This window comes from Sylvia atricapilla, chromosome 5 (assembly GCF_009819655.1).
Source record: "Sylvia atricapilla isolate bSylAtr1 chromosome 5, bSylAtr1.pri, whole genome shotgun sequence".
Taxonomy (NCBI): domain Eukaryota; kingdom Metazoa; phylum Chordata; class Aves; order Passeriformes; family Sylviidae; genus Sylvia; species Sylvia atricapilla.
Genome location: NC_089144.1, coordinates 51,249,091 through 51,271,027, shown reverse-complemented (window position 1 = coordinate 51,271,027; position 21,937 = coordinate 51,249,091). Strand labels below are relative to the sequence as shown.

General features: G+C 39.9%; 1 protein-coding gene across 1 annotated transcript in view; it reads left to right on the top strand.

Moving 5' to 3' along the window:
* Positions 1–21,937, top strand: part of SOX5 (SRY-box transcription factor 5) — a 288,158-nt gene that overhangs the window by 174,165 nt on the left and 92,056 nt on the right. The window contains 1 exon segment of the mRNA XM_066319506.1: positions 15,272–15,392. Within this exon segment, the coding sequence (XP_066175603.1) occupies positions 15,272–15,392 (121 nt within the window).

Below are 21,937 nucleotides of genomic sequence, written 5' to 3'. Positions count from 1 at the left end.
GTGAAGGATGATCAGCAGAGAGCTGATTGGAAAGGAAAAGGGGAAAAAAAAAAAGTAAGGGAAAAGAGCGGGGGGAGGAAATAAAATCCCCTTGTTCTCAGAAAAGCAAAGGGATTGATGTTGTCCAACGGTGAGGGTGAAGAGGAAAGAGTTCCCAAAGCTTGCTTTCATGGTTAGCAGGCATTGTAAAGATGGCACAGGTCATGTGTTGTGTGCAGCTGTTTGGAGGTTCTTACAGAACTGTTAGAGACTTAGCAAGGCCCATTATTCAAGGCACCGAGGCAGTTTTACTGGATATGGACTACTGCAATTGTATAAGCTCTCCATTGTGTGAGTACTAATTTAGAGTGCGACCATAAGCCAGCCATACAATCCATGCTGCCCATGAATGAATGAGTCATCCTGATGAAAAGGCTCAGAGCACACAGCTCTGACTTTTAGTCTTAAAGGGACCTGATGTGTTCAGAATGGATCACATTTTAATGAACAAACTGGCTGGCAAAATATTTTAGGCTCAAACTACTGAAATAATCCTTTTCTTTTCTGAGAAAGGTGTTGAACCCATAGACTTTGGGGGAGTTTTTCATTTGCCTTACCACACCTTAGATGTATCTTTACTTACTGATTTAGTATGAGATACTGAAGTATTACTAATGTGCTTGTATAAACATCACAGGTTTCAAGGCCGCTGGGTAAGCCAGCGGTTTATGTCCTGAATCATTCCTTTGGGTGCCAAACAGCTCCATGATTGTTTTATTAAAAAGCATTGGGCTGCAGAAAGGCAGCTGTTTTTTTGTTAATGATGTGTATGCACAGATACAAACGTACTGTTATATTGCATCACTCTTTTTATCTCCTTTTCTGCAAAGGATATGACAACAGCCTTAGGAACTCTAACGTAGTTGAAGCTTTTTTTGGAAAGGTATTTTTCTGTAGAGTTCTTACCTGCATGCCTTAAAACATGAAGAAAAAGAATCTACTCTCTGGTAACAGTACTCAGATAGCCTTTGGGAACATCCAAATGGAGAGACCCAAGAACTCTTCTAGAGCTCCCATGCATGTCTTGTCCGTATATCCTTTGGACAGACCCTCTAAGAGCCTTATATCTGAAGCTTTGAGGGCATCTAAACATGCGCAGCACCTGCTGGTGTGATCTGAGTGTTTTCTGTGTTTCTCTTGTGCGTGCCCTGGATCTGACCTGAGTTTAACACCTGAATGTTGAGCTCCTGCCCAAGGGTCATTGAAGTCCAGAAATGAGGCAGAGCAGCATTGGCAGCACCCCAAAGGTGCCTGAGGCACAGTGGCAGGATTGTGGGAGGCAGTGGCTTCCTTTCCCACATACAGCTGTTAATGAAGGGGAATAGTCCTTTATTATTATTATTATTATTATTATTATTATTATTATTATTATTATGTATCCTGGTGAAAGCTTAAGAAATTGAAAGAACTGGATTGGGACTTCTGTGTCTTTAAAGCAATTCCCATTGTGTCTCCCCCACCTCATGAGGGACAAGGCCTGTCTCCACATCTGCTGAAACTGGGCTTTAAGCAAAACAAGATATATAAATGGAGAAAAAAAAAATAGGTGTCATAGCTCAGTGTCCTGCCGATGAGGACGTTTGAAGCTGTATTCTGCTCCATACCTTGCTTTGTGCTTTTTGAAAAAATTAAAGTGGATTTTTTTTTCACTCTTGCTGTTGAATGCCATTTGGGTCAATTTGTATTGACTTCAGCAGGGCAAGGACTCAACACAAAGTTCCTACAGGTCAAATTTTGCCCTTGAAAAAATTATGATTGTTACAAAGTCCCTTTTCTGAGCTGAATACTTCTTAAAAACAAAAGGTGTTTTAAAATAATCAATTATCAAATATTTTTATCATGTTTACTGCTGGTTTCCTTTCTGATCTAACTATCAAATTAAGTTTATTGAGTTAGTTTTGTTTAATTAGTTTAATTTTACTTGTTCAGCTGCATTGCCAGAGTGGTACTTTTCAGATTCACAGCTCTGAATGAAAATATTCCCAGTGACTGGCGAGACAAAACAAAAAACAAAAGTGGAAATGGAATTACTAAAATATTTATATTTGCTTGAGTAAAATGCTTCCAGAATTGAAATTTGGAGCAGAAAATTTGTAAGGATCCTGATAGCTTGGCTTAGTAAGTTAAAATCCATTCTTGCTGAGGACTCAGAACTTCTATTCACTTTATTGTGAGTCAGGTCTACCATACAAAGCCTGTTAAGTGTCAGTCTTCCCGTAGAAACAGTTCTAGGAATATGCTAGGAATTGATCAGAAAATTCCTTTTATTACTAAAGAGAAATTGATGACTTCACAGCAGAACTTAAAAACAAAGCCTAAATGCCCAGAGTTTGTGCTTAAAAGAGATGGATAATATCACTACAGTAATTTTGGAGCTTTTTGCATCCTTCTCTCCCAGACACATCCCATCTACCTTTTCTGTTAGTCTGCAAATGCACAATTAAAAGCATTCAACAGGTAAAGGTGAATATGCCAATATAATGTGCTGCTAATAATTTATTTTCATTAATGGGGAGGATATGGAAGCACCCCAAAGAGCGAAGAGATGCTGGAAAGTTATAATAGGTAAGTGTCTGCTCACTGCCTTTATGTAAGACAATAGATTTTGTGAATATTCTGCTTCCTCTCCAGGCAGTGAGCTAGTATGGTTAACCAAAATTGTTGAGTAATTGTTCTGTGGTTGAGAACAAAATGCTGAATTAAACTGTTCCCAGCACAATAATTGTGTGATTACAGCATTTATGTTGCTGGCCAAAAGAACAGTCATTAGGTTTGGAAGACTTACCAAAACCACAGGAAAAAAAATGCAAATCACATGCAAATTGTCCTCTAATACCTATAGTGGCTTAAAAATTGATCTAGGAGTATGGTATGTGTATATTTAAAGGCAGTCAAGCCAGAAAAAGAAGATTGTACATTCAAGAACTACTTCAGACTAGGAAAAAAATACCCAAAGATTATTAATTTTCATTATGCTGTACTTTTCCCCCTCTACTGAGATCGTGCTTTTTATTTATTATGCTTGTGTTGTGCTTTGTGATTGCTGTTCTGTTTTCCCCTTCTGCACCCCCATCAGGAATTGTCTGGGATTGTAAGGCAGGTAGGGCTGCCACACCCAACCACACCTTGGGCCAAGCCCATTCAAGCAGCAGTATCAAGGCAAGGCAGGCAGCAAATGTTTCTCTGATGGCTGTAATCCACCAGGAAAATTAAAAACTGATTTATTATGATAGGTGCCCTTGTGAGGTAGGCAATTTTCTTCTCCACTGCATGGTCTGTATCTACAAGTGCCAAGAAAACAATTGCATATAGTATTTTTTTTCTTTTTACTTTTTTTTTTTTTTTTCCCATTTTTGTGGTTTTCTTCATATTTTTAATAATAAAAGAGGTGGAGGAAGACAAGGAAGAACTGAAGGTGACAACAAAGGAAAGAAAGATACAGTGTTTTGGGCAATCAAAATATTTGTACCTGCAATTTAGTGGAGTGAAAAGCTGCAGAATTTGGCTAGCTGCTTACCTGCCTGTACACAGAAATCAGATGATGAGATGTCTAAATTTTATCACTCTATCTCCAGCTAATTGTGCTCTAACTGTGTTCCTGTCACTAGATTGTAGGCAAAAAATTAGAGACTGTCTTCAGCCCTATTCAGAAAAATGTTCCCAAACAAAAACTTGTGAATAACATTTTTTATGAGGATTTTGGTAACAAGGGTACAAAAAGCATCAGGACATGAGTGGAAGAGTGGTGACGTATCCGTTGAAATAGTATTTGTTCTGCAACTTGAATGTATTTTGCTTTTGAAATCAAACTTTTGATGGTAAACCTGAGCTCTGCTGAGGAACAATTCCACTGGCAGAGGAGACAGTCAGAAACGAGTCTGAACAGCTGAGACATTGAAAAGAGGTCTTTATTATGCATGTCCCTGGGCAGTAATTAGAGGCTATCCAATACTAAAGCTGTGTTTGCTGCAAGGATCTCTAATAACATGTGGTCGGAGCTTTCCTGGCCATTTGTTCATCATGCAGGGATTTTTAAGATCTTATAGGAAGAGTAAAACTCAATACACAGTAGTGGTGTTGATAATAATAATGATAATATATTGTCTTCAGAAAAGAATGACACCGAGTTGTAACTACTTGTGCTCTGAAACTGATGTCACTGAAGACCACGCTTACCCTGAAACACGTATCTGACTTAATAATAATGATAAAATTGGGGAAAGGGTTTAATCAGTGGATTTTAGTCTAAGATTCTATGAACAGACCCAGTTCTGTACTGACCAAACCCTGAAGGATGTTTTTCCCCTGTAGTTCATTAGATTGTATACGGTTTTATTGTACAATAAATAAAATGTCTAATAAAATGTCCCTCAACCTTTCAGTTTAAAGAAGGCAAGAGGAGGTAATGACTTGTAGTGCAGACACTTATTTTTTTAGTCCTTTAAGTCTATTTTTTCTCCCTTTTTCTAGAAAGTATAATTTTAAGTGGTTGACTTTGATAAGACTTTCTTGTTTGTTTATAGCATTGCACTATTCAGCAGCCGAATGGGTTTTGAATTTCTGCCCACTACATAATATTAAATAACCCCTATTTCTTCCCCGTCGCCTACACACTGAAGTAGCTGGATTTTTTTTAACTAATAATATTCCATTTGTCAAAGAGATACTGAGTGAAAAATACATCTTGAGACCTGAGGGGTTTGTTTGAAAGAATACCCTTAGCATTGTGTTAAAAAATGAGATCATGGAACTGGCCATCATCTCTACACCATCTCAAGTGCAGTGGTTTCCTAATTTGAACAGTTCTTCCTTTTTCAGTTTAAGAATCTGGGGTTTTGGAACAGGAAAAACACTACTGCAATTTATACATCAATATTATTAGCTACTGGTATTTGAATATATTATGGAAAAATCAGCAAGGGATAAAGGGAGAGGTTTAGCAGCTGGTCATAAGACAGATGCCTCTGAATAACTTCAAATAATATAAAATACAAAAAAATACCACTTTTTTAAGTGTAATGGCGTCAGCTGTGCCCTTGCCACCCATTTCTTGATCTTTTCAGGAAAATGCACCAAAGAAATATATTGTGGATAGGCTCACTCCCCAAATGCTGCATTACTTCAGACTAAACCATGGTTAGAATAAATTTACAAAACATTTAGATATTATTTTAGAAAATTATTTAGAATTAATTACCTAAGCTGCATTCTTAACCTGAAAACCATTTGGGGCAGTTTTATAGCTGAGCATTTTATGGTCCTGCTTGCATCCTTTGCACAAAAACATTCACAACGATACTTTGGTGTCAGGGTGAGTCCAGAGGTGCCTTGGAAGCACTGAAAAGATAGTAAGGTGAGGTATTTCTCCTAGGTCACAGAACTTGCCTGTCAGAAAACAGCCAGGCTTCCTGCCTTTGATGGCCTGTAACACTAGAGTTTATTTCCAGTTCATTTACTTACTAATTTCTTTATTACCAACTGAATCTGTTGATTTCCAACATTCATGGAAGTTCTTGAAAAGTCATGTTTGGATTATTCCTCTTTTCCCCTCTTTAAGTCCCATGCCAGTTCTGAGCCTTTCTACCCATTCCCATTTGTTTTCATAGTCTAGTCATTGATTTATAATTTTAAGATTTGCAGAGTCAATCTTGGAAAAAACCCTGAGCTCCTACAGAAAAAGTCCTCTTGATTCTACACTCCTCTTGACCGCTCAGACATCCTCAAATAGGAACAGCCCCTGTTAGCAAAACTGCCCTGTTTGCTCTTCCCTGCTTCCTCTGCAGCAGTGCTTCCTACCAGACCTACTTTCTGGGAGCTCTTTTGACAGCAAGCCATGATGCTGTTGCACAAAAACTTTGGATCTGGTAAAATGAGAGCATTGAGTCACCAAAGAAGTGACTCTGAAAAGAAAGAGAGCTGGGTTAGCACACATGTGGCAAAACTCAGCCACTTCAGTCCTTTTAAACAGAGTGTAGAAAATCAAAAGGAAAAAGTACACAGAGGACTTCTGAAAGGCTGCTGTGAACAGTGACCAGGGAAGTGTATTGCTTTGTATCGCTGATTCTTTCTGGCATGTGCAAGTAAACCCATAGTACATTATATTTTGAATAACCGAACCAATCTATCATAGATCAGCTAACTGTAGAAAAGAGTACACGTGCTGCTCAAGGAATTATCCTACATGCTGTCTTTTAAATCACATCAGGAAACCTCACACCTGTTTTCTTTTCCCTGACAAATGTTTCACTGGATAGCTTACTGCTGGAGCCATCAGCACTAGCCCAGACCTCATTGGGAAAAGCATTAGCTAGGCATATGGAAACTCTGTGCTCCCTCACATGCTGCAAGGTAGCATCAGGCATTAATGGAAGCTCAGAGATTTTCCACTTTGAAGGAAGTGACTTTGTGGATTAACCCCTGCTCACGACAGTTGCACTTAGGAGCAGCTTGCTGGCAGCCAGCAAAAGCAGAGATAGAGAACAATACTTCATATAAATCAGCAGTTTTGATGGCCAGAAGTTTGTGGCAGATTTCCCTTACAGTCCTGGTTTATTCTTCTAGGAGGGGTAGTAACATTTAAACAAGGTGCTCTGGTGCTTGGAAGCTATGCCATGAGAAACACAGTGTTGGTGTGAATATTAAGTAAGGTGAAATAAGACAATTTGGCTGAAACTGTTGCCATCAAGCCTCAAAAGCCCATTTGCTAACTTCAACCTCTTCATGAAACAAGTAGCTCAATCAACCAAACAATGAATCTTTTTCTCTTATAAAATTGAAAGAGCAAATTATTTTTAGTGTTGCTCTTGAGCTGGGAGTAGAAAGGGTTCTTTTGAGAGTGCACTTCAGTCTTCCAGTGTAGCTGTTAACTGAATTACAGTCACTTGCTCTGAAAGTCCTGATTTTGTCAAAGAACCCCACTGACTGGGATGTTGTGTAGTCTGGAGCAGCCCTTCCTGTGTCAACTCTTAGGCTTTTGTCTTAAAGCAGCTGCCTATTGGAATTAATTCCAGTTTATGTTCTTCTTATTTTGGGTGGTCTCTTCAGTTCTGTTGTTTGCTCCAATACCTTTGTGGCAGAATTGCCCTGTAGGTAACTTACATGCTAAGCTGCACAAGCATGAGTACTTGTTAAACCTCATCCCAATACAAAAAAAAGTCATCTTACTGCTTTTCTTTCCTCACTATGTTTTTCTATACTAAGTCAAATATTTTTAAAAAACGTTTTGAAGTTTTTTTTTTTTCTTTAGTTATGGAAACAAAGAAGTAGCACTGCCTTTTTCCTTTGGGAGCGTCCAAGGGTTGTTCCTTAATGTGAAAGGTCCTTTGGGCTTCTGTCCTGCAAAGAGCTGCTGGAGGTTTGTCTCTCAACATGGCATTTTGTTCTGTGGCATGAACTGAAGGAGGAAAGCCTTGGAAGGAAGTTATCAACATGGAAACAGCTACTGCCTGTATTGTTTGGCAGTTTAAGGCACTTTGCTGCATTTTAGTTAAAAAGGCTAAGTCTGTGTTAATTTACAGACTTTATGATGAGATGAATTTGAGATGGATGCTGGTAGTGAAACCTGGGTTCTCTTGCAAGACTGAGCAAAGGTAGAAAGTTTCCAGGCTGAAAGGCCTTGCTTTTTTAAAATGAAAAAATGCTTATGTATTTCCCTAAGATGCTTTTCAGTTTTCCTGAAAGTTTGTTTCTTGTACTTTCAATGTGCTAAGTTGCATACCTGTTAGAGATTGTCTCCATATTCCATCAAACTAATAATTTTTTTTCACACCATCACTCTAAATAAAACTGCCTTAGTAGAGTTGTAATGGGGAAGATGTGTTAGGTGTGTGTGGTGGGTGATGGAGGCGTCTCCCTAAATCGCCTCCTTTATTCTCCTTATAAGATCAGCACCATGAGAGCATGTTTTCTGCCAACAGTATCACTGTTTGCAAACAATTGTGAGAACACTGAGAACTGCTGAGTGAACTGAGATGTTTGGACAGGGTAGATTTTAGTAAGTACTGGTATGAACTGTGTTAGCCTCATGCACAGCAAAGGGAAAGAATAATATTTAGAGCCTGAATCATCCAGTGCAGAAGAGTTTACAGGTGATGATTAGGAAGAAAAAATGCATCTCTACTTCATGCTATCCATCTTCTGCTTTGCATCCTGAATATTCAGTAAGCACCCCATAAAAAGGCACCTCAAACTCAGTAGGAAGAGGGGTCATTCCGTAACCTGGATAGGCAGGGCTTCCTGCTGTATCTGTTCAGGACATGCTTATGTCAATTTAGGGAACTGATACAGAGAAGAGAAAGAGAAAAACATTTTCTTTTCTTATTTTAAGCATCACTGAAAGGGAAAATAGCAGATTGTAGTTATATGGGGACATATATTTTTATTTCCCTTAAGATAGACATGGGGAGGGGGGTGAGGTAGAAAGAGGGCCAACACATGTGCTAATTAAAGAATCCAGTCCTTCAGCAGAGTGTGTGTCACTGAGAGCCAAGTGTTTCTGGAGGAAGGGGGACAAATGCAATTAAACATGTCATTTTTGAAGGACAGATTTGTGTTGCTGCATGTGAAATGTGCATTGCATTCTTTCCTATACAGTAGAAGAGATGCTTAACTTATAAACAAGTCACAAGCAAGAAGATATTCATACAACAGTTTGAAGTTAATCAAATCATTCATGTGCACCCACCGTTCTAGGAATGTAGAATCTGAACTTATTTGAGGCAGCTGAGGATAACTCAAATGAAAATAAAAATAAGCCACACTTCGACATGAAGCAACCACCCAAGAGTCCATTTCAGCAAAGATGCTCATGCAGCTCCTGAAGGGCATCTTCTGAAAAGTTCAAAAGTGAAGTACTGTCCAGAGTTTCATCAGGTTGTAAAGAAGTGTTGCTTTTAGTGGCTATTCTTACCCACAGTGAGTAATTTGTTATCCATCACCAGTCTCACCAAAATGAATAGAATTGCTTCTGAAGAACTAGAGGTGTGTGCATTAGCAGTATTTGCCCCTCAGTGGAAAATGTTATATGTATAGGTGCTGGGAAGTGGATGTATAAAAGTTGGTGCTAATAAATATGTAATGAGCAGCTGCGGAAATGAAATTGATGGAAGTGTATGAGGAGAAAATAGATAAAGCTAACAGCAGCTGCTATTTTAGGGGCTTAGGTTTGCTGAAAATATGGATTTATGTTACTTGAGAAATGGTATAAGCCTTCTAGATTAAGCAGGAGTCATGTGCTAAGGGAAACTCAGAACTTTAAAGATTGTGTCTGGATGCAGGGGCATAAAGGACCAAAATAAGGTCATGCATGCTTCCCTGATTCTGGCATTCCCTAAGCCATGGATGTCTAACTTTGCAATCTTAATGTTTCTTTAAACTATTTTCCCTGTGTAGATATTTACATAGTGACCCAAAGCACACATGACTTTTTACAGAAAATAGAACTGTAGTTGTCAAGTGTTTGCAATCTAAATTTGTGGAAGTCACAACAGGAGCTAGTAACAAACAGTAGGGATAACTGTTAAAAGCATACTGCTTGGTGCTTAGGTAGCTGTGGTAACCATAGTATGTTCCTAAAAGTAGATAGGAGAGCAGAGTTTAAGTGGAAATACTACAGTTATAATGAAGCTGAGAATCCTGGAAATATTAACTGTGACTATGTTGAATGCAATGTCTTTGTGTGGTTGGATTTGTTATGGTCTTGTCATAAAGGGCGTGCAGAGATTTGTGAAGATGCTGGCCCAGGCTTCAACAGCTTGAATTGGTTCCAAGTTTGCCAACAAATTTCCTTTGATATGGTAAGCCATTTAGGGCCAGATTTTTCAAAGGCGCTGAAACAAATAAAGATACATTGAGGCACTTTTCAGAATCAAAAATCTCTGCAGGCAACTGTGGGTGCCCAGTTTCCCACATGGACAGTAGATTTACTATTAGTTGCTTGTCATGTGCTCGTACTGGTTTTTGCATTGTTAAGTTCCTTAGGGGTGGTCTCTTTTTTGGATTTTCAGTGGCAACTATGAAGGTTTCCTGATGTCGTGGTTTGACGTAGGCACCCGTGAAAGCCATTCACTCTCCCTCGCCTGCCACAGCTGGGCAGAGGAGAGAAAAAAATCTTAAATGAAGGGTTCATGAGTTAAGGACTGGGAGAAAACATTCCAAGGGAAGAACAGGCTCAACTTAGAAGTACTAAGTGAATTTATTACTAACAAAATCAGAGGAGAATAATGAGAAGCAAATTAAGCCCTTAAAAACAACCTTTCTTCCCCCAACACCTCCTTCCTTCCTGCTGGCAGTGCAGAGGACAGGGTGTGGGGATTTTGGTCAGTTCATTTCCCAAGTTCTTCTTCTGCTGCTCAGGGAGAGGAGCCCTTCCCCTGGGAGCCCGTGGGGTCCTTTCCTACAGGAGACAGTTCTCTGTGAACTTCTCCACCGTGGTTCCACTCTCACGAGCAGCAGCCCTCCCAAAACTGCTGCAACGTGAGTCCCTCCCATGGGCAAACAATCCTCCCAAAGCTGCTGCAGGGTGGGTCACTGTCCCACGGGGTGCAGTCCTCCAGGGACAGGCTGCTCCAGCCTGGAAGCAGGATCCCCTCTCCACAGGGTCTCCCACTGGATCACAGCCTCCTCCAGGCATCACCTGCTCCAGCCTGGGCACCTCCCCAGGGGCTGTGGGTGGATCTCTGCATCCCTGTGGATCCCCAGAGGCTGTGGGTGAATCTCTGCATCCCTGTGGATCCCCAGGGGCTGTGGGTGGATCTCTGCATCCCTGTGGATCCCCAGGGGCTGTGGGTGAATCTCTGCATCCCTGTGGATCCCCAGGGGCTGTGGGTGAATCTCTGCATCCCTGTGGATCCCCAGGGGCTGTGGGTGGATCTCTGCATCCCTGTGGATCCCCAGGGGCTGTTGATGGATCTCTGCATCCCTGTGGATCCCCAGGGGCTGTGGGTGGATCTCTGCATCCCTGTGGATCCCCAGGGGCTGTGGGTGGATCTCTGCATCCCCTTGGATCCCCAGGGGCTGTGGGTGCATCTCTGCATCCCTGTGGATCCCCAGGGGCTGTGGGTGGATCTCTGCATCCCCTTGGATCCCCAGGGGCTGTGGGTGCATCTCTGCATCCCTGTGGATCCCCAGGGGCTGTGGGTGGATCTCTGCATCCCTGTGGATCCCCAGGGGCTGTGAGTGGATCTCTGCATCCCTGTGGATCCCCAGGGGCTGTGAGTGGATCTCTGCATCCCTGTGGATCCCCAGGGGCTGTGAGTGGATCTCTGCATCCCTGTGGATCCCCAGGGGCTGTGAGTGGATCTCTGCATCCCTGTGGATCCCCAGGGGCTGCAGGGGCAGAGCTGCTCCACCACGGTCTCACCATGGGCTGCAGAGGAATCTCAGCTCCGGCACCTGGAGCACCTCCTGCCCCTCCTTCTGCACTGACCTTGGTGTCTCCGTGTTGTTTCCGTCACACATTCTCACCTCCTTCTCTTCTCTATCCAGAATTAAAACTGTCCCAGTATCTTTGTTTTGGTTTTCTTCTTAAATCTGTTACCACAGAGGCATTACGATCATCTCTAACTGGCCCAGCCTTGGCCAGCAGCATGCCCATCTTCAGAGCCATCAGGGATTGGCTCTGCCTGACGTGGTGGAAGCTTCCAGCAGCTTCTCACAGAAGCCACTTCTGTGACCACTCGCAACCCAAAACCCAGCAGTGGAAAACCAACACACCTGGGTTTGGTTTTGGCTCTAGGTTACATTTGGTTGGAGTTTCTCATGCTCCCAAAAATGCGTTGCCATTAGAGAGGGTGATTTACTTTCCTCATTATGAATGAAAGAACCTTGAGTTTATTTGGCCATTTGAACTCTAGTGCATCTGCTTCCTTAAGGGGTGATATTTCTCACAAACTAAATGGCAAGTGGTGCTTCTTTCACTGTAACATGGACTTGGCTCTTGCTTCAAATAGCTTTTCAAAGAGATGAAAGTACAAATTCTGTGACTAGAGAATTGTTTGCATAGAAGTTTGGCTCTTACGACATTTGGTATTTATCTTTGTTATTTTATGTGCATTATGTGCCTTTTCTGTGCATGTCATACCTGTGCAGTTTTGTCATGCAGTACAAGAATATTCCAGTTAATGTGACATTCACATTAAAAGGAAAATCAGGGAACAGTGGGATCGGTTGATACAGTGGAAACAGTATGAAAAAAAAAAAAAGGGCCTTGGAAGATTGTATCTGTATCATCCAGACTAACATAAAGTAGATGAGAAGTTACAAGGTGAAATTGTAGGTGAATTGTAAATCCATTGGGAGTTTTGTGAGGATTTAAAATACAGTTTTCTCCTTTAGGATATTACAGCTGGGAAGAAGTCATCACATAGAAAGACTGGCCAGTGGAGAATTTTGATAGCTGTATAAATTATTAGATGGATCAGGAGGCATTTCTTTTTATGGACATATGTCCATTAGCAGAACAAATTGAAGGGCCTGGAAAATAGCTCAGATTTGCAGTCCATTATATTTAAATTAGAAATGCAGTATCAAGAGGTTACAATCCAGAAAATATTGGAAGGTATGTCAGCTGTATAATAAAAAACATTTGAGAGATTTAGCTGATGTAGTAATACCTTGAAAAGAAAAAAAAAAAAAAAAAAGAGGAAAACACCTTAGATGTAAAACTCAGAAGGAGGGCCTGTATTCAATGCCACTTGAAACAGTTGTACCTTGCAATTCCAGTTAATAATAATAATAAACATAACGAGTTAAGATGTAGTAGTTAAATGAACCATAAAAATGAAGAGTCCATAATTTGTATGATATTGTGTCAGGTAATTGGATTAAAATAAACTAATGTTTACCTTTATTTGTGTTTAGGAGAAAATGAAGTGTAGCTGAGTGCTGCTACATACATTCCATCCTGGAATGAAAATCTCACTGTTTTGACTGCATTTTTTCTATATCCATGCAAACCATCCTCATCATTCTATAGCTTTTACCTCCTTAATGCAAATGGGGTTGTGTCATTTGAAAATAGGGGCTGTAAAGCCCCTTGGAGATTTAAAGAGGAGCGGCAATTTGAAAAAAAATTAAATGCAGCAGTCAGATATAGGAAGAAAGGGCATTTTCCTAGTAAATGTTTTCCTAAATGGGAATTTTTCACTGTGGTGTTTTGCTCATGTGTTTGGCAGTCAGTTGGAATCAAGTGCAGACTTAAGCTACATTGTGGGCTTGGCAATGACAATTTGTGTGTGTGTGGTGCTTTAGTTATATTAGCCCTGGAGGCAGAGTTAACACTTGCAGTGGGACAAGAGTATTTGCAGTCATCAGAGAACTTTGCAGTCAGCTTCAATAACATCACTCCATTTTTTTCACTTTTTTTTTAACATTTTTTTTGGCAGCAAAGCACTTAGTAGAACCATCTGTCTTTCTATTAGTGTTTTTGAGTCCTGTTTTGAAGCTTCTTCGCTTGGCAAAGTCACTTTCATCCTTGGAAACCATTTTAAAAAAAGTTCTGTGGCTTTTTGCCGAAGAAGAGTACTATGCAAAAATTCCGCATGGCTGTTCATTTTTGTTCTAAAAGAATACAGTTAGTTTGTCTTTGTCTTAAAAAAAAAAAAAGGCAAACCACAAAACCTCAAACAAAACAAACATAAAGGGAAACACCTGAAGAAAAGGCAGGTATTAGACAGCTCTAGGATAACTTTGTGCGGATAGAGAGCAAATCATGTTTTATATAGATTTTTTTCTCCCATAATTCAGTTGAAAACAGGTATGCCTTCTAATTAACAGGATCAGGATAGAAAGAAAAATATTGAAGTAACAAAAAATGGATCAAGCTAGTTCAGTGAGAGAGGCTACATCTGCTCTATCTTCAGCCTCAATCCTAATCTCCCACTCCAAGAATTTCTTTCAACAGTGCTCTTGAACTCCATCCTTGAAATTTGTTTCAGACTATAAAGACACAGTCAACATACACAGGAGTGTTGACAGCTCCCAGCATAAATTAAAAGGGATGGTAATCCCAAATTTTGTATCACTATTATGCCTGGGAATAGTGTTGGGTGAACCAAGACCGGAGATTAAATGAAAATAAAATTAAGTGCAAATGGTGTAGTCTGAACAGTGGCAGCCAAGGACTGGTGCAGGCTCTCTTTTGCCAGTTCTACTGTCCAGGCAGTAATGAAGAGAGTAGCACCTTCTTGTGCCCCTCAGCAGAGAAGATTGGCTATTGATCCTCTAATTTTCTGAGTTACTTAAGGCTACAGACCACAAAATAAATTGTAGTTTTCAAAAACGTATCTGTCTCCAATGCCTCAGCTTTACAGCACCATTAAAAATCTAGATGAGCTGTCTTAAAACGGAGCTAGTCTCTCTTTAGTAACCGATCTGGTCAATACAGCAAGGGTTTTAAATTGAGACTAGTCATTTAGCATTTTAATCCAGCAAACTTTGTGTTTCTCATCTGTGTGAAATACAGAGACAACTTCCATTTCTAGCAATTAAAACCTATTAACAGGACTGGGGAAAAGCAACAGCAGTAGATGTTGTGCCATGGCCCACTTCCAGCTTTGATGACTAATTTCTGCATGTCTTAAGTCCCCTGCAGTATCCACTTACAATATAATATTTTCCACTTCCTGACTTGCTTGGTCGTGTAGAGTTGCTGTGCAAAGTTGAACGCCTAACACTTCAGACATAGCTGTTTTATTTGTGAATAAAGTATCTCAGCCTTTTTTCTGACCATCCCAGAGACTTTATCTTTTCACATGTACAGAAAAGTGCATGTGTTTGAGGAGAAAAATAGTAAAGGCTGTGCTGTGTGCTACTTACGCACTTACTTTTCCTTCTGAGGAGGTGTCTTTGTGTTTGGGCTTAGTCAGGGTGAAAGCTACTGTCTGAGACAGATACTGCTACACAGTTTAATAAAAGAGAAGAAACTACCCCCCTACAGTTAGAGATAAGTCATCGTGAACTGTGGGGGGAATAACTAAGTGGGATATATATATGCCTTAGTGAAATATTTCAGTTTATTTTGGATTAATGTAATTCATATGAAGTGTCTGGTAATGAAGATGAAGGTCAACAGTTGATGCTGCTGGAACACCCCAATATGAAGAGGTGTATTCAAACCAGACCTCTCAGATCAGAAGTGAAAGAAAGCATATTACCAGACATTGTGTCCCACCCCCCCCACCGCCCCCCCCAAAAAAAAAATTCTGTGTTTGATTTTCCCTCTCCTGTTCAGCAGGTCCAGGGTCAGCTGCCTCCATTAATGATTCCCGTATTCCCTCCAGACCAGCGAACCCTAGCAGCAGCTGCACAGCAAGGATTCCTTCTTCCTCCTGGTTTCAGCTACAAGGCGGGATGCAGTAAGTCCTGTGGATTTTTTTAGCTGGAAGTGGGTATAGGGCACAATTTCATGCCAGTCTGTGTAAAAATAACACCTCATCGATGGACAAAACCATTAGCTTGTGGAGATGAGTGCAAAACAGAGGATTAGTTGTTACAGTATGAGAAAAGCTTGTCAGAGATGAAGAATAGCATAACAACATAACAGCCAAACATCTCACACAAGAGGTGGATTTGTGCACCTTCTCTCTGACAGGTCTTTCTGACAAGTGAACATACTCATGACCACAAACTTGCATCTGAAGAGAAGCTATTTGAAACTTCCCAGTAAATTTCAACACTGTTGTAAGAAAACATGTTTTTTTCCTGAAGCAGACTGCTTGCTATTTGTGAACTGAGGGCCTATTCTTCACACAGAGCTCACATTAATCTCAACGGAGGTTCTGCACAGAGATCAAAGATAGCATATGCCTTTCAGTTTGATGGACTAACACAAACTCTGAGGATATTTATGAGAGCCTAACACTAAAAAATATGGCATCAACTTTTTAAATCTTTGAAAGATTTGTATTGTTCTCTATACTCGGCAATTTTTTTTTTTTATTTTATTTAAGCCTTCTATAGGATTTCATATTCCTGTCAACACAATGAGAATAAATACAAGTTAAGAAATAATGAAGGAACATTATTTCCATGTATAAACTTAGCTAGGGCATGAATTTCATAGATTTGTTTTCATGCAGTTGTACTTGTAGAACTCTTTTGCCATCAGTTTTCTACTAAGTTATGCAGGACATGCTTGTTCTACCCTTCTCTGTCTCTGCTATGGGTGTTTGTTGTGTCCATGTCACTGTATCCATCTGTATCATTGACTAGCTCATTAATTCATCTGTTGGTTTGAGTTACTCAGCACTAGCCGGTGCTGCATTTTTGTAAACTTAGAACATAAAAAGATTCCTGTAGGTAAACTGGCTTAGCCCACAATTTCAGATTTTTTTCAGCTTCTGAACGTCATAGACACAGTACTTGAGCACTAACTCAGTTTCTTTGGCCACTAACACTTTTTCCTGATATTTTACAGACTGGGACCACTATTGAAAAGTATTGTTCCAAACACTTCACATCCCTCAGCAGCTGCAGTGCCAAAACATAGTCTCATTCAGTTCTTCCAGTGATGTCACACTCAGTCTCTCTCGACTGGGAAAAGTAGTGATTCACATTACAGAACGTGTAACTGAAAGCCACACTGAGTATGAATGCTACCATAACTGTAGGTCTGGAAAAGGTCAGGAAAGCACCCTGTTGGACATATCTGGCAGATTGCATTAGTTCCTTGTTAATGAAGTCTGGTTTGGATAGAAGGAGTTGAGGTGGTTTCTTCCCTTCTTTGTACTACATGCACATTAACTCCATGGCAGTTCTATAGCTCCTCACACCTATGAAATAGATTTGACATTATGTGTTTGTGTAACCTTGGAAATTAAAAGGCAAAAAGAGCAAAGTTTCTGCTGCTTCTGGCAGTAAGGCCTGGAATCAAGGGTATGCCAAGATGTAGGACTGAGCAGAAGCCAGTGGAAAAAGACAGCTCTGTGTTTGGTGATTGCCTGGCATGTTTGGCTGAATTTGACTGAGAATCTGAGCAGAAGTGATAAGTAGTCAAAAGGGTTTCTTCCTTTCACTCACCATCTAATGTAAACAAAAACTTGCATACATATTTAGCTACCACTAGAAAGCTTCACCCAGCTGCTTTACACCTAGCTGCCTTCAAACCGTGGTATGCTCACATCAAGTAACCTTTTTGACAGACCATTAAAACATATTTCTACCTTTTTTTTTTTTTGTTTGCCCTACTGTATGTCAGTCCAGGTGGCAAAGACCATAAACCAGAGAGCTTTGGTTAAACATTTTTTAAGCTCCTGAGTGATTTAGGAGACCAAACCTTCCTCTTAAGCGTGACAAAGACACTGGGATCTAAGTTTTAGGGGTATCTACCAAAATCTTGTACAACAAACTTTAGTGCAGTCACCTGTGCTGGCTTGAACTGAGCTGAAGTGGCTTGTAGTACCAGCGCTGTATGGTACAATGTATGGTAAAATGTACAGCAGATTAATTTGCTCAGCTTCTGAATGTGTTAAATACCTAATTTTCAGAATTTGCCTTTGGGAGCAAAACCTTCCTAGGAACTTCTAAAGACCCCAGGAGCAACATCCATCCATGACTGCCATTCTGTGTTTTAAAATTAGTTTATGTGCCTGGTGAAAATGGAATCTAACTTCTACATCTTCCCAGTCCTTTTGGAAAACCTGCCCTTCTTTCTGGACTGATGACATTTTCAGAATTGCTTTCTGTGGCTGATTGATAGAAATTCACTAGTGATGATTCTGTCATTTATTAGCATTAACAAGCTGCACATAGGAATGATAAAAAACTCCATGTGACAATTCAATTTCAATCGCAAAGAACAAAAAACTAGAAAAAGTTTTCACACAATGTTCCTCAAAAAAAAAAGTGAGATTTGAAAATTTGGGGGAGAAGGAACAGAGAATTATTGCAACAGCCAGTGTTTTCATAACTGGCTAGTGATGCTGAGTCCCTTGACTTTGAATATCTTTTGGAGACACACTCAAAGGGACATTTATGCTGTTCTGCATGCTGCCCCTGTGAGAAATCAGATCTCCAAAAGGAGTCATATGGGCCAAGCTGCCTTGGTTATGCATTCTCAAACTTGCTTCTGTCCAGGCTGGGACAGCAAGGACTCTCTGTTAAAATTTATTGAACTGAGCTGGTTCTTTTTCATGGAAGCATGTTGGGAAGGGATTAAAGAAGCATCCTGCTCACAGTGATAACTTTTGGCAGGGGGATGTGGTTGGAGCTGGTGGCCAGCTCAGCCAGCCTGGCTGTATCTGGAAGAGAATGTGTGATCAAGCCTCAGGGTCAGCAAAGGAGAAGAAATGACAAATAGTTGTACTGCTGTTCTATTTTCATTCATCTTAGGTAATAAACCAAATTAACTCATCCAGCACTTTCTGGTTCACCTGTACCTCCCGAGAGAGGGTCAGGTGTAAGTCTCCCAGTGGTTTCAGAGGGTGTATGTAGAAGGGTCCCTCAACCAAAGGACTCATGACTTACCAGACAGAGGCTGGAATGGAAGAGCACTATTTTCTCTACACATGCTTTGTTGTCTAAGCATTTAGACTGAAGATAGCACAAAAATAATTGTAGCAGTTCATAGCAGTGGTTCATTTAGACTCATTTCATGGCAGATACCTAAGGAAGACTAGAAGAACAGGGCAAAAGTGTGCTGATACTTTGTCCCCCATCCTTTGCCGGGTTGCAGTGACTGAGGACTCAGGGGCCTTCTTAACCCAGTGGTGGCATCATTGTGTGATAAGTTATTGAAAACAAAGAGTTTTTCTCTGCTTGGTTCCAGCCTAGTTGAAAACATTCTAAGATGAAATGTTCAAAAAATACAGCAATATCAGTCTCTGTTATGTGTGGTGCAAATGATTCAATTATGCTTTTCCAAATATTTTTCAAAATTGGGTAAATAAAGGGAGGAGAGGGGTAAATATTTTCTCCATGGTTACATGGCAGGTCATGGTCTTTGGCTTCCAATTTGATGTACTACATTTCCTTTTCTTTCTTTTTCTCCATAGCAGATCATGCTTGGGAGTGGCTTGGGTTTTCATTTTGTTTTGTTTTTTTAAACAGATGGTTTGCATTACATAAGGGACAATTTACACAAGTTGACACTTCCCCTTTTTTCTCTATGGCATATTGTGTGGTGGTAAAGTTGGCAGAGATGAAGGGAGGAACTTCTATTAGGATTACATTTCTATTTGAGAAAAAAATCATAGTCTGTGGTTCCAGTTAATTTTTAAGCTCCATACCTAGGTATAATTGCATTTATAAAATATTTAATATTATTTACAACCAAAGTACTTTTTCATATGAGAAAAATAAGTTGGCAGTATGCAATGGGCTATATTGTCCCAAATTAGCAAGGTAAATACTGATTACGTACTTATTTGCCCTAGACTTAGTTATTCATGCAATGTGTGCTATTTGAAATTTAAATGTTTTGATTTTTTTATGCCAGCCTCTTTATGTGTATTTTATTATACACATAATATGTAATTTTTAGATAGATATATAATGCAAATCTTTTTATAAAGAGTTGATGTTTCAATGTTAGTTGTTAACTAAGTTAGTGACTGGCAGCATGAGCAAATTTTAGGAGTTGACCTCTGTATCCCAGCCTGTATTTAAACTGGTTCCAGCAGCAGGCAAGCACCTTCGATTTCAGCTGATGCTGAAATCAAACAGAGTCCTATTACTGCATTTCCCAAAGCTTCTCCCACATCTGAGCTCCACAGATTGGCTCAGGTCATTTAACCCTTCATTTCTCCTCATTCTGTAACCTTATCACTTGTTATTCCTGCTGTTGCTTGTTCAGCTCTACTTATGGTACTTTCCAGATAATAGACACAACTCCTAGGATTTTAGCAATGGCAAGGGAAATGTCAGCTCTGCTGAGGTCTGAGGAGCTGTTGCTGTTGACTTCACTAAAGTCAGATTTCACACCAGATGATACAGATCTGCTAAGGCCACTCTTAGAAATAATTAGAATTTATTTAGAGCTAATTAATATTTGAGAAGTGCTTTGAAAGCATAAAAATGGTGCAAGTGATAGAAGAGAAGTTTTGTATTGTGCCCTTTAAAAACTGCATAGTTCTGCCTCTGAGCAAGCTGCTCGTCAGTCGTAGGTAGTATGATCATTTTATTAATGCACATTTGTATGGATTTGTATGTGGAATATTAAGCTGTATCTCCTATATAAGAGACGCTAAAGAGAATGAAATAAAGATTTGGGAAAGCATGAAGGACTGCTTCTGGGGACTGGGATACAAACAAGGCAGAAGGAGTTAGGATGAGAACAGTGTTCTCTGGGTCTTCAACAAATCTTAAGTATCAGCACGGACCAGGTCAGAATGTTTCCATGCTTCAGTTTGCAGTAATTTCCAAGTCAGCAACACAGAGTAGCCCAAACTTTGATGGCTCTTCCCTAATTAGTGATGCAAAGTAAGACTAATTTAAGAAACTGCACTCCAGTGCTTCTTAAAGCATTTGATCCTCTTGTTAAAAAGGAAAGGAAATGTTGGCTTGCACCTAAAGCAGTGTGGTGTGTTCTGTCAGTCCTGAGACTTTTCAGGATGATTGAAGCTATTGAATGCCATATAGTTTCTTCTGTAGAAGATGAAAATCAGCGCACCATGTTTTCTAAACTAAAGTGTGCAAAAAGTTGAATTATTTGGAGATTTTTAGGATTTTTTTTTTCTTTTCTTAGGAAACAATAATTGCCAAGTCTGTATTTCTAGAAATGGGATTCACCCCAAGTACATTTTCCAGGTTAAAAGGTATCAGCCTTTTATTTGCTGATACCTGTGTTATTTTTATGGTAATATGGCAAATTTTGGAAACAAAAATTGTTTTTCTTTGGCCATTTGTCCTGTCCCCTGTGAATAATTTGTTGTAACAAATCATATTGTGCTGGCAGTCAGATGTCATGAACATGAGGTTTCTTGAAAGCACTTTAATCACTATTTCAACCTTATCCAATTCAGGGGGGGGAAATCTGAATATACAATAGCAATGTTTTATATGTCTTACATATCAGCTTGTTGCTGCTGGAAGTGTTCTAAATAAAATAATTCACAGAAAGTTATTGATTAAATATCTAATTACCTCTTTAAGTTGGCAGAATATGAGAGATGAACAAGTCAAGCCTAATAAAATTGAAATATGCTGAATTTACCACTCATCTATGTTCTGAACAATAATTCTGATATCTGATAAAAACGAAGCTCTCAGTTAATTGGTTCCTCACATAATACAATAAAATTAATGTTTAGGAGTTAAATACCATAAACTTCCTCAGGGAAAATTGCTGATGTGTCTCTGTTTTTCAGTCAGTCACATGTTTCATTGTTAAATGGAGTATCATGTGGATTGTCTTACAGTTTTACTTGTGCTCAGTGTCCATGTTTCTGTCTTCTAAGGAGACTTGAGTGCTAATTTCTGATTTAACTGTGTCAGCTGACATGCTGACAATCACCAAATCATAAGAAAAAAACTATTGACATTGCTGTGTTTTTATCAGAATGACAAAAATAGAAAGCATGTGTTGTGAAGACCACACACTGAAGCTTCTTCATAAAGATGCTGGTCATCTTCCAGGGCTACTGTTCATGCCTTGGAAAAGAATGAGCATATGACTAAACCCTCATATTCCCCCCAGGATAAGGGAAGAGTAGTAGCATTGTGGATAGGAACAGCAAGGAGGAGGGATTTTTGGTAACAACTTGGCCTCTCAGCATCCGTGAGAATGTGACGGTTCTGTAAGGTTGCAAATGTAATGGAAGGAAACAAGGCTGCAAAGTTTAACTACACAACTGAAGACTGTTTCTAAATGAAAGACTTTCATAGCCCCCCAGCTCTGTGTGGCTTCTCCTAATAATTCTGATAAAGCAAGACAGGCAAAACAGTGGGAACCTGTGAAAACAGG